Raw genomic sequence first — 18,391 nt, 5'->3', positions numbered from 1 at the left:
TAAAATAGTCCATTCTCCACCAGTTGCTCCTAAAAAATCAGGCGCGAATCATGTGGAAACTTGGGCCCATTAATTCCAGATAAGAGCAAGGTGTTCCAAATGTTAAACTTTCCAAGCTGACCCCTTTTATGTTGTAGTCTGAGTCATAATCGCAGCAGTAACGGTTCTCAATTTAAAAAAAAAAAATAAGCTTCCAAATGTCATTCAGGCTTCACACAAAATAGTCATATCTGGTGCATCATCTTCAGTTTTTACTTTTAAAAACAGACTACTTGCCCTGCTCAGTGTATTTGCTGACTATGCCTACATTTGCCAACTGTATCGATTGCAGGTATAGGTACAGTTGGTGAATATCGGTAGATTCAGCAAGTGGACTGCTGGGGGGAGCCAAATGCAGAGCTCGTAAGTAATGACATCAAGGACAAAGAAAAAAAGTGGAAAAAACAGCATGGGAGAAATGCTGGGGTACTATCTGCAACAATAGAATCACTATGTTTGGATCCTGACATCCAAGCGTTTTCAATTGTGCTTCACAGGTAAAACATTTACAAGATTGAACAACAGTATTTCAATCTACATATCAATAAATGTTCTTAATCTTCAATTTGGGTTCTTATCAAATATTCACCAATTTTCTTCCAGTTAATTGGTATGGAAATGCATGCTGTATATCTAAAAAAAAATCTATGGGCAAAAAAACATTTCTCTCTATCAGTGACTTAGCTTGAGGCTTGTTAACTTTGTTAGTGTCCTCCTCTAGTTCTGCAATCCGTTTAAATGAAATAACCTTCTTTCATCTATGTTATTAATGCCTTTCAGTATTTTAATTCCCTGAATTATTTCCTCCAATGAAAACAAGTTAGCTTTTTTGAGTTGTACAAATAGTTTTCGTTTTCAAATTGAATAGTTTAAATAGAGATTGTTTTTATTTGTTGGGATTTCAGTGACATTGGCAAAGCTATATTTATTGCCCATTCCTCGTTGCCCTGAAGATAGTGGTGGGCCTTCTTGAACTGCTACAGTCCTCGTGGTGATGGTCTCCCATAACGGTGTTGGGTAGAACATTCTAGGATTTTGACCGCTGATTATGAAAGAATGGATATCTATGTCAGATTGGTATGTGGATTGGAGGTGATGGTATTCCCACAGCAATTGCTGCTGCTGTTCCTCTTGGTAGTGGAGGTTGCATGGGAGGCAGCTGCTGTTGAAGTAATCTTGGCGAGGTGCTGCAGTGCCTCATGTAGATTGTACACACTGCAGCCGCAGAGCACAGGTGGTGGAGAAGGTGGCTATTGAGTCCAGTAGTTGGGCAACAACCAAGTGAACTGCACTAACCTGGATTGTATAGAGCTTTTTAAGTGTTGCAGCTGCAGTTATCCAGGTGAGTGGTATGTCTTCTATCACACTCCTGACTTGAGCCTTGTAGATGGTAGCAAAGCTCTGAGGCATTGGGTGAATCACTTATCACAGAGTGACCAGCCTTTGTCCTGCTTTTGTAGCCTTGGTGTTCATGTGGCATATTCCATTCAGCTTCTGGTCAGTGTTGAACCCTGCGAGGTTGATGACTGGAGACTCAGCGATGGTGGTGCTATTGAAGATCAAGAGGAGGTGGCTGGGCTTTCTTGTGATTTGATGGTCATTACCTGCCACTTATGTGGTCCAAATGTTATCTGCTACTGATCAGCCCAAGCCTGAATGCTATCCAGGTCCTGCTGTGAGCCAGCAAGGCCTGCTTCCTTATTGGAGTGGCGAATGGAGCTGGACACTATGGAATCATCAGTGAACAGACCCCCTCCAGATCTTATGATCGAGGGAGAATCATTGATGAAACAGCCAAGATTGGACCGAGGGTGAATCCCCGAGGAACTCCTGCAGTAATGTTCCAGGGCTTTCATGATTGTCCTTCTCGGTGATAGAGGTCACTTGGAAGGGGGGTGTTGTTGAAGTAAGCCTGTTGAATTGCTGCAGTGCATCCTGTAGTACAGACTGCAGTCACCGCTGATGGAGAGCTGGATATTGAACTCAGCAACAGTGAGCTGCCCAGTCCGAGATGGTGCTGAGCTTGAGCAATGTTATGGCTGCATCCATCCACGTGAGTATTCCATCACAGTTCTGACTTGAGCCTTGTAGGTTGTAGAGAGCATAGAAAGTTCAGAGGAGAAGTGAAAAAGAAAACAAGAGGGGCAAAGAGAGAGTATGAGAATAGAGTGACAGCTAACAAAAGGGAATTCAAAAGTGTTCTATGGGCGTATAAATAGTAAAACGGGTAGTAAGAGTAGGAAGAGGTCATGGCTGAGGTACTAAATGAGTACTTTGCATCTGTCTTTACCAAGGCAGAAGATGCTGCTCAAGTGAAAGATGAGGTAGTGGAGATACTGGACTAAAAATTAATAAAGAGGTATTGAAAGGTGGTCTGTACGTATAGTTGATAAGTCACCAAGGACGAGATGGGATGCATCCTAGAATGTTGAGGGAGGTTGAGAAGGAAATTGCCGAGGTACTGGTCAGAAGCTTCCAATCTTCCTTAGATACGGCGGTGCTGTCAGAGGATTGGAGAATTGCAAATGTATACCTGTGTTCAAAAAAGGGTGCAAGGATAAATATACCAGCAACTACAGGTCAGTCAGTTTAACCTTGGTATTGGGGAAGCTTTTAGAAATGATCATCAGTGACAAAGTTAATAGTCACTTGGACAAGTGTCAATTAATTAAGGAAAGCCAGCATGGATTTCTTAAAATCAAATCATGTTTAACTAACTTGATTGAGTTTCTTGATGAGGTAACAGAGGATTGATGAGGGCAATGCGGTTGACATGGTGTACATGGATGTGGCTTTTGATAAAGTGCCACATAATCGGTTTGCCAGCAGCTTTGAAGCTCATGGAATAAAAGGAATAGTGGCAGCATAGATACGAAATTGGCTAAGCAACAGGAAACAGAGAGTAGTGGTGAATGGTTGCTTTTTGAACTGGAGGAAGGCATACAGTGGTCCCCAAGGGTCGGTAGTAGGACCACTGCTTTTCTTGATGTATATTAATGACTAGGACATGGGAGTACAGGGCACAATTTCAAAATTTGCAGATGGCACAAAACTTGGAAGTATAGTGAACAATGAGGAGGATAGAGTTCAAGAAGACATCGGCTGGTGAAATGGGCAGAGCCGTGACAGATGAAATTTAATGCAGAAAATTGCAAAGTGATACATTTTGGCAGGAAGAACGAGGAGAAGCAATATAAAATAGATTGTGATTCTATGGGCTCAATTTTGGCCCACCCCTTTTTCGGCGCACTTACTGGAGATGCGTCGCTTTTCTCCGTTGATAAGTGCGCCGAAAAAAAAATCGCTCGCCACTTTGGCCGCTGTCCAGCTTCTCCTCGGTCATTGCGCGGCGTGGCCAGTCGAGTTGGGGGCGGAGCCAGTGTCCTGCGCTGAAAACAGTGCTGGGACATCTGCACATGCGCTGTGGAGTGTCCGCGCATGTGCAGTGGCTCCTCGCCCCCAGCCCCTCTCTGTGTACTGCAGCCGCTCTGTGTGTGGGAATCGATGCCTGCCCCTAGCCCTGGCTGAGTGGCCTCCCGGTGCGATCGACCTCCGGTTTGAAATTTTATGCACTGTAGCTATTTTTGAACTTTCTTAATGGCTTGTCATTTTCCTGGACTTTTGGATATTTTGAAAAAAATTATGTAAATATGTTTTGTCTCTTGTGAATAGCGGTGACCATTTGTCAAGCCTATTCACCTGGTGCTATTGTGAAAGAAGAACATAAGTGACGGAGGAACACTCAGAGAATATCTTATTTATTCAAGTAGACTTTATTTAGATAATATGGGCTCAATTTTGGCCCAGTATAATCATTGCAAACAAATAGTTGTTTAAATTAGTTGTGAGATTAGGGCAATTTAATTCAACTACCTTTTACTATTATTTTTGTACTTTAAGCTTCCATGAATGCTTCTGTTGTATAATAAATTAACTTTGCGAAGTTTGTCATATGATGTCCTGTTTGATCCTGTTCACATTCTTGAGTCAAGTCATTAAGTTCTGCTGGCTTCCCGCCCCCTTTCCAGTCCAAATGGCCTCCGATGTACCTACCTGCGCTGACTTCTTAACTCTCCGCAATGGTTTTCTGAAGTGGCCACATATGCTGGCCTAAGTAGATTTGGAGTATCTATTAGCTGGCCAAAGTGGCCTAAATGGCCAAAACTGGAGTAGGTAATGCCCCCTTTTGAGAGAAAAAAGCAACTCAAAAAAATCCTAACTAACTCACTTACACTGGTGCAAAATGAGGATTTTTAAGATGCTCCATAAAAAATCAAGTTGCTCCAAAAAAATACAGAGCAACTCCTAGCCAAAATTAAGCCCTGTGAAAGTAAAATTCCTTTAATGCCTGATTTATTGCAAGGGGATTTCTGCAAGCATAATCTTAACCGATTAGGGGTTATGAGGAGAGGGCAGGGAAGTGGACCTGATTCCATGATCGGATCAGTCATGATCATATTAAATGGCGGAGTAGGCTCGAGGGCCAAATAGCCTCGTCCTGCTCCTATTTCTTATGTCCTTATGTAATTGTTAATTTCAGCTAGACAGTCTGCTTGGAAAGGTTACAATAAAAGTTGGTTTCTTTTTCTTGTTACCGTTGTGTGCATTCACGTTCTGTGATAAGTCTGGCACCAAAACTAGAGTGATGCGGTTAGATGCTTCCCATGGCTGTTAAGAGATAAATATTATTCTTAGGTCCTTGTCTTACAGTGAGTTAGCATTATGGTTAGCCAATATGGAAGGCTTGTAATACCCCACCATTTGCATCAACATCAATAGTTCATTATTCGCATTGATTACAATTGTTTGGATTGAGTCTGACCTGCATCTTTACTTGACATGGTAGGTTATATTAAATGATATCCTCTAAAATTTGGAGCACGATCACCAGTTACACAGGGGTGAGGTTTCGGCCGCTCGCTAGAATGGCGCACGTCGGAGAGGCCCGCCTAATTTATAGAACAAAACTTGCGTTGAATACTTACCTCGCGATTCTCCAATAGCTGTAGAACCAATTCCACCTCGGCGCAGCGCAGCAAGAGCTGCTGGGGGCGGAGCTACAGCCCTGTGCCGAAAACAGTGCCGGCAGCTGCATGCATGCGCAGTAGCTGCTGGCGTCCTTTCTCTGGGGCAACGGACCTATCCCAGGCCGAAGGGACGTCGCCCCAATCCCCGGCAGAGTGGCCTGCGCATCTTACCTCGGCGGCGAGGCCCGCCAGCCCGGTCTCTCGCTGGGGCGAGCCCCTTACTGCCATGGTCCTGTTGCTGCTTTGCTGATGCATGAAATCTAAAATAAAGATAAAACATTTTTTTTTTTAAATGTGCACGTGTAGTCATTTCTGATTTAACAGACCTGAACCCAGATTATAGTTGGCGATATGGTGGTACACATTTTGGCTAACATGCCTGAAAACATTACCCCCATAGCCGAATCATGCACTCATGCTTTGTATCAATTTTCCTCAATCCCTGCCAGTAGTACTTTTTTTTTTAAAGAAACAGAGCTTGCACATACTCGTGCTTTTGCACACAATATTTTTTTTTATATATATAGGAGCTTCGCTTGGAAGGGTGTCAGTGTACATTGAAAAAATGATATATGTAAGTCAGCATCAAATGGAGCAGCTTTATGAAGCTGCTGCTAACATTGTTGGATTTTGAAGTAAATTTAAATACTAAGTGCAAACTTCTGCACTTCCTGGTTGCCATCCCTCACCCCAGTTTCACTGTTCATATTTACAGCTGATAAAATCCTTGTACGTCCTTTTATTCTGCATATCATAGCATTCTGATTACTAGTGTACTTTTAATGCATTGCCTCTTTGAGATAAATAGAAGTAGACACAGGAATGCTGCTGTGTACAGTAACTATTTCCACATTGTTAACTTGAGAAGTAACGTGCATCATATTTGCTATATTCATTATGCAGCTTATAATTTATGCTAATTATGGCAATTAGAAAATAGACTTAAATCTGTAAAACCTAGGTATATGTAACCTGCACTGTATAGTGATGATATAAGGAAAACTTATTAAAGTATGGTAGTTACAGCTAATTAGCAAAATGCCACATTGACTCCTCTGTAACTGAAATACCTGTTGTACTGAGCTATTGCAGAGTTTGAGTAAGATGTGCACCACCATTTCAGGGTCACCCACCATCTCCAGATTGTAACATGATCTTGGATTCAAGTATATGAATTATCCATGTTCAACATATGGTCCCATTCTAAGTTCTTAAGACCCGGGAATCTCAAGTTCCCCAGAAAGTGGATAACTTATTCTGCCCACTGGCATTCCTCCTGTGCCACGCAATCACAGAAAATTGGAGTTACCAACTCTGGTCTCTATTGTAGCCTTTAATATTTCTCTTTAAATATTTATCTAATTCCCTCAAGAATGTTGTGATTTTTTTGACATGGCTTTCATTGTTACTTATGCCATTCCATATCCTATTAACCCTTTGTATAAAAAGATTCCCCTTTCACAATTTTTAACCCAAATTAAATCCACTTTCTCTGCTATGCTGAATAGTCTGTTTTCTAAGTATTCTGCCATTACTATATTCTCTTGTCCCTGGTATCATCCTGGTGAGTTTTTGTTGTGCCTTTTCCATGGTGGAACCGTTATCTTTTCTAAAATGGACACCTAAAACTGCACACGATACTCCCTACTCTGACCTAACCAATATCCGATACAGATTCATCATTAACGCCATATTTTTGTATTCATTGTCTCAATAATTGTCCCATAATCTCAATTGCCTGTTTAATTTTGCACCTGCAATCCCATTATTAAAGATACACGTATCTGCATCTTAGATTTAGCTATTCCTCGAATTCATTATTTTGTATATTGTACATTTCCATTCTCTTTTTATCTGTTTGGCTCAGTTGCTGGCATTCCATTGCTGTGTGGTGGGTTCAGGTTCTAATCCATGACCTAATCAGATAATCAAAGTTGACATTTCAGTGCAAAACGTGAAGTCGTCTTCTCTTGGGCAGTACCTCGGAGTCAAGGATGACTTGCGTCCACACTAATATGAGTTCTCAGATGACCGAGTCCAATGCGGGATCTACAGTCTCTGTCACAGGTGATGCAGACGGTGGTTGGAAGGACAGGTGGGTGGGGTGCTTGGGTTGCCATGCGCTCCTTCCGCGTGCTCCCGACGAAGAGACTCGAGGTGTTTGGCGCCTTCCTGGATATTTCTCCTCCACTTTGGGCGGCCTTGGGCCAGGGATTCCCAGGGTCGGTGGGGATGTTGCACTTTTTCAAGGAGGCTTTGAGGCTGTCCTTGAAGCGTTTCCTCTGCCTCACTTGTCATGTCGGAGCTCTGAGTAGAGCGCTTGTTTTGGGAGTCTAGCATCGGCATGCGGACAGATGTGGCCCATCCATCAGAGCTGATCGAGTGTGGTTAATGCTTCAATGCTGGGGATGTTGGCCTAAGGGAGAACACCGACGTTGATGCACCTATCTTACCAATGGATTTGCAGGATCTTGCAGAGGCAGCGTTGGTGGTACTTCTCCAGTGCTTTCAGGTGCCTGCTGGACATAGTCCATGTCTCTGAAGCTTATAGGAGGGCGGGTATTACCAATGTTCTGTAGACCATGAGCTTGGTGCCAGGTTTGAGGTCCTAGTCTTCAACCACCCTCTTCCTCAGGCGACTGAAGGCTACACTAGCACACTGAAGGCGGTGTTGGACTTCATCCTCGACGTCTGCCCTTGTTGACAGTAGGCTCCCGAGTTTTGGAAAATGGTCCACGTTGTCTTGGATCTTGATAATCGGGAGGCAGTACTGTGTGTCGGGGGCAGGTTGGTAGAGAACCTTTGTCTTACAGATGTTTAGTATAAGGCACATACTCCCTGTATGCTTCGGTGAAGATGTTGACGATGGTTTGGAGTATGACTTCCGAGTGTGCGCAAACACAAATCTTGCCTGCATACTGTAATTCAATGACAGAGGAAGGGACGCTCTTGGATCTGAACTGGAGGCGACGGAGGTTGAACAGTTTCCTGTTTGTTCTGTAGATTAGCTCCACTCCAGCGGGGAGCTTGCTAAGGGTGAGATGGAGCATTGTTGCAAGGAAGATCGAGAAGAGCGCTGGTGCAATTACACAGCCTTGCTTGACCCTGGTCCACACGTGTATTGGGTCTGTGGTGGATCCATTGGTCAGGATCATGGCTTGCATGTCATCGTGAAGCAGGCGGAGGATTGTGATGAACTTTTGAGGGCAGCCGAATTTGAGGAGCACACTCTGTAATCCCTCCGGGTTGACAGTGTCGAAGGCCTTTGTGAGGTCAAAGAAGGCCATGTACAGAGGCTGGTGATGCTCCCTGCATTTTTCTTAAATTTGGCGCGCAGTGAAGATCATGTCCATTGTGCCCCTTAGTAGGCGGAATCCGCATTGCGACTCTGGGAGGAGCTCTTCAACCACTGGGAGAAGATGATTGAGCAGGATTCTTGCAATGACTTTCCTTATAGCAGACAGCAGGGAAACTTCTCTAATTACCGCAATCGGACTTGTCACCTTTCTTGAAGATGGTCACGATTACAGCATCTGAGATCCCCTGGCATGCTCTCCTCCTTCCAAATAAGAGAAATAAGTTCATGGATTCACGCCAGTAGTGCTTCTCTGCCATGCTTTAGTGCTTTGGTGGGGATTCCATCTGCTCCTGAGGCCTTGTTCTTCAATTGTCAGATTGCCTTTTCAACCTAATGCCGGGCTGAGGTTGTGCTGAGATGGTGGCGGTGGCATGCTGCAGGATGGAGTCGAGGACACTCTTATTGAAGAAAAGAGTCTCGGTTAAGGAAATCTTCAAAGTGCTCTTTCCAGCGGGCACTGACTCCCTCTCTGTCCTTGATGAGTACTTCTCCGTTCTTGGCCCTCAGTGGGGTAAGACCTTGGGTGCTTGGGCCATAGGTGGTCTTGACTATGCTAAAAAATCCTCGCACGTCGTGGTTGTCGGCTAGTTGCAGGATCTTCTGCGCTTTTTCCACCCACCATCTGTTGTTTAGTCATGAGTTTTATGTTGGACTTGGGCCTTCAGACGTTTATAGAGCTGCTTTCTTGCTCTCAAGTTGTGTTGCTGTTTCCAGTTCAAGAATGCCTTGCCCTTGCAGATTATTAGCTCCTGGATTTCCTGGTCATTCTCGTCAAAGCAGTCTTGATGTTTCCTTGTGGAGTGACCAAGCGTCTCTTCATAGATGCTAATTATGGAGGCCTTGAGGGCAGACCAAGCACTGTGGACACTGTGTCTCCGGTTCGCTGGACGTCGTCAGGTTGGTTGTGAGGCGCTGGCTGAATAGGACTTTCTTGGCAGGGTCTTTGAGCGCTCCAGTGTTGATTTTTCTGCGGCAGCGTTTCTGTTGCCGCTGCTGTTTTGGGGCCACATTGATGGAAATGACAGAGAGCGGATTAGGCGCTGGCCAATCCAGCAGTCGTCAGCTCCAGTCATGCTGCGGGTGATGCGGACGTTCTTGCGGTCCCTCGCTCGGACGATGATGTAGTCTTGCAGATGTCCGTGCTTGGAGTGAGGGTGTTGGCATGAGGCCTTGTACTTGTCTCTGACGGAACGAGGTGTTGGTTATGACAAGACCATGTTCTAAGCATTTTGTCAGGAGTAGGTTACCGTTGGAGTTGGCTTTCCCTACCCCCTCTTTGCCAATCACACTGCCCCAGAGGTCTGTGTTCTTTCTAACACTGGCGTTAAAGTCGCCGAGGAGGATCACCTTGTCGCCTGGTGGGGCTCGAGTCAGGGATTGTTCAAGGCTGGAGTAGAATTCCTCTTTGGGTCTCGTCTGTAGCTTCCAGTGTTGGGGTGTACGCATTGATGACTTTAGCGCACTGGTTCCGGGCTAGGGTGAGCCGGAGGGTCTTGAGGCGTTTGTTTATTCTGCAAGGGGAGTCTCTGAGACGCCCAACTAGCTCATTTTTTATGGCTAAGACTACCCCATGGAGGTGAAGTTCTTCTTGGTTTACCTTTCCAGAAGATGATGTAACTGCCACCTTGTTCCTTGAGCTGGCCTTCCCCTGCCCGCCGAGTCTTGCTTAGGGCGGCTATGTCGAATTGTTGGAATTCCTGGGTAATGATAGCAGTATGGTGTGCTGGTCTGTCACAGTTGGGGTTGTCTGAGGGTCCTGACATTCCAGGTCTCGAACTTCATTGTGGAAGATGCCAATGCGTGACTTCTTTTAAGTGGGGTGGTCATTGCACACCAGCTACCACACGGGCTTAGCAGAGCACGATCTTAGTCCAATGGTGAGGGGATCCAAGATGATTGGAGACCAGGCTCCGCTGCATGGGCCTAGTACACTCATACACACACATTCTTACTCTTCTCATTCCCGCAGGTCCCCTCTCCCAAGGTTTCATAGGACTTAGTGTAGGCCTCCCGACCTCGCTGTTGGCCCGTGCTGCACCACACCTAGGTCTCGACCTTGCTGCTGGACTAAAAAACTTGAAATGCTGCATTGTTAGAGGATCCTGTCTTTCAGATGAGACATTAATGTGAAGTCCCATCTGCCTGTTCAGTTGGCAGTAAAAGATGCAAGCCAGTATTCCAAGAAAATGAGGTTCTGGTGTCCTAGTTAGCATGTATCCTTCAATCAACTTCACCACAACAGACTGAATAAGGTAATTTATCTCATTTGTTGTTAATTGAACCCTGCTGCGCATAAATTGGCTGCTGCATTTGCCTACATAACAAAAGAGACGATATTTAAAATTTACTATTGGCTGTGTAGTGTTGTGATGCCCTGAGAATGGGAAAGGTGCTATGTAAAGACAAGTTTGATCATTCTTTTTCCCAAAATCTATAAATGATACTTGCCTACATTGAACTGAATTTTCCTCCTACCTGCCCACCCTCCAACTTGCTGCCTAATTTGGTTCGTCAACACATTTTAATTTCCCTCAGTGCCCATGTCCAGATCTTTGTGTTATATATATTCTCTCCCTCTCTGAAATTCTCCATGAAATCCCCTCTCGCTCTCTGCATGAAATCCCCTTCTCTCTGAAACCCTCTCTATTCTCTCAATGAAATAATTATTTGTATTTATTATTTATATATGGAAAACCAGATTGGTCCCCACCACAGATCTTCGAGGCACTCCACCAGCTGTATCTTGCCAATCTCAGAAGTGTATGTTTATTTCTACACTCTGGCTTCTTTTCTTCAGCTACCTTGCCAAAACTTTACTTTCAGTCCCATTTGGCCTTGATAGTAGAAACATCAAAAGAGGTGACAAAGATCACCAATGCAACAACCAAAGTTTGAAAGTTTGGCACAAGGAAATATTCTAAACTTCCCTACAATAATATGTGATATATTCGCTTCAAATCCTAAAACCAGAGCAAATGTTTCAGTTGTCTTCTCATATAGACCCTTACCATTTTCTTCAGATCAGTAATAGTCCCATCAGTCAAATGCATTTGAAGGCTAAAGAGATAATAAAACCTTATGCCTTCACAAGATTCTATTTGACCTCCACAGCTTGCTGGATGAGAGACTAAAGCTCAGTTCAAATTACTCGAGACTTTATTTACTGTTCTCTACTTTGTTCTTCAACTATCTTCTATTCGTGCCACCAAATTACCCTTATTTATTAGTAAATGGGACATTGCGGAATTCATTAATTGACTTTTTGATTTACAAAATAAATTTTGAAGTTCAGCTCCCCAATTAGGCCATAAATCCAGTTTGGGAATTAACTTTCGTCCTAGTCATGCTGATTTTCCTTTTGGATTTGTACTGCTAATTGCCTAATTAGTCACATACTAGAGGTTGATTTTAGACAGTTGTTTTGTTTTGCCCAAGATTTGTTATTTTTTATATCAACAAGTTACTTTCTTCAAAAAGTCCTAAGAATATAGGCTATTCTGTTTTCATTTAAACATGGCTGATCCAACTTTTTCTTTTTAAGTATTAGCTATAAATTAAATTCACTGAAATTGCTCAGAAGCGCATATTTGCAGCAATATTTCTTTCTCATCCTGTCAAGTAATCTCTGATATCCTGAATGGCAATCCTAGAAGTATAAAACATCACTCAAGTGTCGATATTATGGGGCTCAAATTTCCCCAATCCCGAGGTGAGACGTTTTTGTCCACCTCCAAGCGCGCCGAAAATCTTCCCCTCGATTCTGGCCGCTCCCTAGCCTCTCCTCGGTGGTGGCATAGCATGGCCCAGTGGATTGGGGGCGGAGCCAGGTTCCAGCGCTGAAAACAATGCCGGGATTTCTGCACATGCGCGCTAGAGTCTGCGTGCATGTGCAGTAGCTCCTGGCAGGCCGAATCTGTGAGTGCGTGCTGCAGGCTGTGTGGGAGGGGCCCGAAGCACACCGTCCCTAGCCCTGGCCGAATGGGTTCCCTCATCGGCGACCTGCAACGTTCCCTAGGGTAGGACTTCTATTTTTTATTTGTTATTTACTGATTGATTGCTCATTACTTTGGTCTTGGTGCTTTAGATGCAGGGTTACTTCTATTTTTTATTGGCTAATTAATTGCTTATTACTTTTTTGTGCTTTGTTTAGTGCAAATGTACTGATTTGTTTAGTGCTTGTTGCTTTAAATGTATTTATGCTTCTTTAATGTTGTTGTGAAGGTGTTTAGTGCTTTGCAAGGTTCCCCCCCAATCCCCTCCCCCAATCCCCTCCCCCAATCCCCTCCCCCAATCCCCTCCCCCAATCCCCTCCCCCAATCCCCTCCCCCAATCCCCTCCCCCAATCCCCTCCCCCAATCCCCTCCCCCAATCCCCTCCCCCAATCCCCTCCCCCAATCCCCTCCCCCAATCCCCTCCCCCAATCCCCTCCCCCTCTCTGGCTGCCTGCGCTGATTTCTTAAGTCACCGCAAGGTTTTTCTGAACATACAAGAGTGCCCACTTATGCTCTCCTAAGGGTTAAACTTGCTTAAATGGTCAAAACAGGCAGAAGTGGTTGGTAACGCTACCTTTTGGGGAAAAAAAATGAAACTTAAAAAAAAACCTAACTAACTCACTTACACTGGCGCAAATAAAATGGCCAGAATTGCAACTAAAAAGATAGTCCAGAAAAATCAAGTTGCTCCACAAAAAACGGAGCAACTCCTGGGGAAATTAGTTGATTTGCGAATACAAATGACCAGCACTCAAAAAAAAAATCACCATGTGACAATTGAGAAATTGTGCTGTACATGTTTCAGGCATGGTACAACTAGAACTTGGGTTTTGCTTTTTGAGCCATTTTTCATTTCATTAAACACCAGTGACTTCAGTTTTCATTCTATTAGCAGTACAATTTGGAGCATTTGCTATTGAAGAGGCCAAAATAAAACCCAAGAATTCCTTCTTTTAAAGAATTTAACAAGTATTTTTTTTTTAATTTACAGTGCAGAAACAGTCAATTTTTCAGGTTCTGTTTGCATATAATAGAAGGGAAAGTCAGTCCTTTAAAAGAGTTTGAGATGGGGAGGAATTTGTTTGAAAATAGATGTTGAAATGCAGTGAGACCACATTTGTATGCACCATTGTACTAGTTACCAAAAATGCAGTGACTTAAACAAAGTAGTCGTAAAACCAGTTTTTTTTTTTTAGTGGTTGCATTCTATAAATCTCGTCTGATTGTTGCCATCCTTCCTTAGCTTTCAATAACAATTTCTCCAAAATGAAAATCTGAATGGATGAAAATAACAAAACATCACTGGAGGAGAAAAACATAGTAGTTCAGATTTAAAATGAAGTTATTTCCATGAAAAGAGTTTGGCAAAGTTTCTTTTTGTTTTTGGTTTGGGGAGGGAGAATAGACATGTATTTTTTGTATTCACAAATTATTTTAATAAATGATGAAAGGTTTGCTTAATGGCAGTGGGCAAGAACAAAGAAAATCTACCCTTATAGAACTGCAGCTATGATTGAATTACATATTGTACTCTTCGTCTGATATTTTAGTGATTTTTGCTTAATGTTAAGACTTTAGGGTGACATTTCAGAGTTGTTATGTTGGAAGTTGTATCTGTTATTCTTCAGATACCTCTGGAGATGTGACAAGATCAAAGGTCTAAATGATAGATGGTCCATTGGAACAAATGGGCTCAGTGGGCGAAATGGCTTTTTCTGGTTATGTCATTGTTTGTATAGTTTAATATAATCTTATTTTCTGAGTTATGTTGCTTGTCAGGGAATAACTTGCTCAAAATGGGTATTTTGCTAAACACTGAAGAAATACCAGTTTGTAGAAATTAATTTGAATTTATGGAAGGATTATTTTTCCTTTTTGGAAAATTCCTTAAAATTGATAATTAGGATTTTTCTTCGAAAGGATATAAAGTTTTCTAACATTCTGCACATTTCAAACTCTATCTTAAGATCATTTCTGTGACAGGTAGTTTAATTTTTTGAATCTCTACAGAAAATGTGCAAACTCCACGGTTGGAAATATTTTCATCATTCATGTTACTGAGGAGATTGAAGCTATAATGAATCAAACACTTCAGATATATTTATATAAATTTACCTGACTAAAATTGCACTACAAATGTGAAAAGATTGATATAATTGACAGATTTTACTTTTACAGCCTGACCTTCATGCTTGTTGAAACAAATTGATCTCTTTTCATGTTCATTACAGCTGCTGTTTTTGTTTAAATCATTTTATAATAAATGAACTTGTGCCTTAAAGAACAAAGACTGACCAGTAGCCTAGCTTACTTGAAAGCAGGATAGTATGATTACATTGTAGGAAAAGGTTCAAGCCACTTAACCCCCCCCCATCTCACCTCAAGGATCAAATGATGTGTAAAGTTCTGTTTCGTGGCTCCACCTATGAAGATTTTCTGCTGCACTACCAAATTTTCTAATAAAATGGATTTGAAAACTTAGGCATGACCTTTAATGAGTCTTTCAACTTTATGGGTTAGAGAAGATGAATATATTTAGACAGTTTGACTGATGAGATGGCTTTCATGGCTCAATTAGTACATGAAGAAAAACTAACAATAGAATCTTTGTTTTTAAGTGAACTGAATTCAAAATTACAGGATACGTTGGAACAAATTGAGGTAAGGATTTTAAGTAAACTGTTTTTATTGAGGCTTATTTAATTACTGAAAGTTGAAATACGAGCTGTTCATTAATTTATGTTGACAAGTTCAATGTTTAAAATATTTCAGTGAACCAGGCTGCGGTCAAGTTTAATAACATCAATTTTTTAGATTTTTGTTAATTTTGCTAAATTCACGGAGACACTAACTGTCTTGGAATTTGGCATCATACAATGTCCATGTTGGCAAATAGTTCTACTGCTTCCCTTCCTGCCTCACCCCCACCCGCAAAGTGAAACTCTGCTTTTTATGAGCCCTTGTTCTGGTATTGCTCAGCATAGTAATATTTCTGGTTCTTGACAGTAAAAGTTCAGGAGCAATCTTTATCAAAAGCACCGGCTGAGTCTTGTGTTTTGCATCTCCTTATAAGGCTAAGAGAAGGTGTTATGATCTTCCTGAAAGCTATATATTTTTTAGCATTCACATTAAAACTTGATTGCTCATGTGTTGCACCATTAGCCCACTTATTCAAATATGATAACCCCTACTTATGGCCTCACTTGAATACCTTTTGGTGAATTTGCTGCCTACTTGCTCATTGGTAATCTTTAACTTTTTGAAAGAAGCAATTGAAAATAAGTCTTCCAAAAGTCCTTTATGTAATTAAACTGTGTTCTTGGACTGAAGTTATTTGCTGCTGTTATTTACGTACTAAGTTTTAGAATTCCGCTGAAATGCTTATTGGCACAGGATAAGAACATAAGAAATAAGAACAGGTGTAGGCCATACCCCTCGAGCATGCTCCACCATTTAATATGATCATGGTTGATCCGATCATCAATTCGGGTCCACTTCCCTGCCCGCTCTCCATAACCCCTTATCCCCTTATTGGTTAAGAAACTGTCTATCTCTGTCTTAAATTTATTCAATGACCCAGCTTCCACAGCTCTCTGAGGCAGCGAATTCCACAGATTTACAACCCTCAGAGGAAATTCCTCCTCATTTCAGTTTTAAATGGGTGGCCATTTATTCTAAGATTATGCCCCTAGTTCTAGTCTCCCCTATTAGTGGAAACATCCTCTCTGCATCCACCTTGTCAAGCCCTCTCAGATCACCTCTCATTCTTTTGAATTCCAATGAGTAGAGGCCCAAACTACTCAACTTTTCCTCATATGTCAACCCCCTCATCTCCGGAATCAACCTAGTGAACCTTCTCTGAACTGCCTCCAAAGCAAGTATATCCTTTCTTAAATATGGAAACCAAAACTGTACACAGTTTTCCAGATGTGGCCTCGCCAATGCCCTGTGTAACTGTAGTAAGACTTCCCTGCTTTTGTACTCCATCTCCTTTGCAATAAAGGCCAAGATTCCATTGACCTTCCTGATCACTTGCTGTACCTGCATACTAACCTTTTGTGTTTCATGCACAAGTACCCCCAGGTTCCGCTGTATTGCAGCACTTTGCAATTTTTCTCCATTTAAATAATAACTTGCTCTTTGATGTTTTTCTGCCAAAGTGCATGACCTCACACTTTCCAACATTATACTCCATCTGCCAAATTTTTGTCCACTCAGTCTGTCTATGTCCTTTGGCAGATTTTTTGTGTCCTCCTCACACATTGCTTTTCCTCCCATCTTTGTATAGTCAGCAAACTTGGCTACGTTACACTCGATTCCTTCTTCTAAGTCGTTCATATAGATTGTAAATAGTTGGGATCCCAATACTGATTCCTGCGGCACCACACTAGATACTGATTGCCAACCCGAGAATAAACCATTTATCCCGACTCTCTTTTCTGTTAGTTAGCCAATCCTTTATCCATGCTAATATATTACTCCCAACCCCGTGAACTTTTATCTTGTGCAGTAACCTTTTATGTGGCACCTTGTCAAATGCCTATGGAAGTCCAAATACACCACATCCACTGGTTCCCCTTTATCCACCCTGTTTGTTATATCCTCAAAGAATTCCAGCAAATTTGTCAAACATGACTTCCCCTTCATAAATCCATGCTGACTCTGCCTGACTGAATTATGTTTTTCCAAACATCTTGCTCCTGCTTCTTTAATAATGGACTCCAACATTTTTCCAACCACAGATACTAGGCTAAGTGGTCTATAGTTTCCTGCTTTTTGTCTGCCTCCTTTTTTTAAATAGGAGCGTTACATTTGCCGTTTTCCAATCTGCATGGACCTCCTCAGAATCCAGGGAATTTTGGTAAATTACAACCAATGCACCCACTATCCTTGCCGGTACTTTTCTTAAGACCTTAGGATGCAAGCCATCAGGGTCCAGGGGATTTATCTGCCTTTAGTCCCATTATTTTACTGAGTACCACCTCCTTAGTGATTGTGTTAAGTTCCTCCCCCCCCCCCCCCCCCCCCCCTCCATAGCCCTTTGACTATCCACATTTTTTAGTGTCCTCTACCATAAAGACTGATGCAAAGTATTTGTTCAGAGTTTCTGCTATCTCTATCGTCCTCATTACTAATTCCCCGGTCTTGTCCTCTAATGGACCAACATTTACTTTAGCCACTCTTTCCTTTTTATATATCTATAGAAATTCTTGCTATCTGTTTTTATATTTTGTGCTGGTTTACTTTCATGGTATATCTTTCCTTTCATCATTTTTTTTTTAAGTCATTCTTTGCAGGTTTTAAAAGCTTCCCAGTCTTCTGTCCTCCACTAGTTTTGACCACTTTGTATGCTCTTGTTTTTAATTGGATACCGTCCTTTATTTCTTTAGTTAGCCACGGATGGCTCTCTTTTTTTTTTCTTTTACACCCTTTCCTCCTCACTGGAATATATTTTTCTTGAGAGTTGTGAAATGTCTTCATAAATGTACACCACTGTTCATCAACCGTCCTACACTTTAATCTATTTTCCAAGTCCACTTTAGCCAACTCTCCCTTCATACTTTTGTAGTCTCCTTTATTTAAGCTTAGTACGCTGGTTTGAGTTCCAACTTTCTCACCCTCCATCTGAATTTGAAATTCAACCATGCTATGATCACTCATTCCGAGGGGATTCTTTACTAGGAGATTGTTTATTAATCCTGTCTCATTACACAGAACCAGATCTAAGAGAGCCTGCCCCCTGGTTGGTTCTGTTCAAGGAACCTGTCCCTTATGCACTCTGAACTCTTCCTCAAAGCTACCCTGATCAATTTGATTTGTCCAATCAGTATGGAGGTTAAAATCACCCATGATTATTGCTGTTCCCTTTTTACAAGCCTCCACTATTTCTTGGTTTATACTCCAACCAACAAAGTTGTTACTGTTAGGGGGCCTATAGACTATGCGAGCTGGTGTAGGAAGGTGACGGCAGCGAA

The 18,391-nt window shown here is 42.3% G+C and overlaps 1 protein-coding gene across 1 annotated transcript in view; it reads left to right on the top strand.

Annotated features, from left to right (window-relative positions):
* The window catches only part of vps50 (VPS50 EARP/GARPII complex subunit), a 351,039-nt gene that overhangs the window by 109,230 nt on the left and 223,418 nt on the right, over positions 1-18,391 (top strand). Inside the window, exon 10 of the mRNA XM_070881083.1 lies at positions 15,035-15,077. Within this exon, the coding sequence (XP_070737184.1) occupies positions 15,035-15,077 (43 nt within the window). The remainder of the gene's footprint in view (positions 1-15,034; positions 15,078-18,391) is intronic.

This window comes from Pristiophorus japonicus, chromosome 5, assembly GCF_044704955.1.
Source record: "Pristiophorus japonicus isolate sPriJap1 chromosome 5, sPriJap1.hap1, whole genome shotgun sequence".
Taxonomy (NCBI): Eukaryota; Metazoa; Chordata; class Chondrichthyes; family Pristiophoridae; genus Pristiophorus; species Pristiophorus japonicus.
Note: the sequence above shows the minus strand (reverse complement) of the source record. Positions and strands in the feature narration are given on the sequence as shown.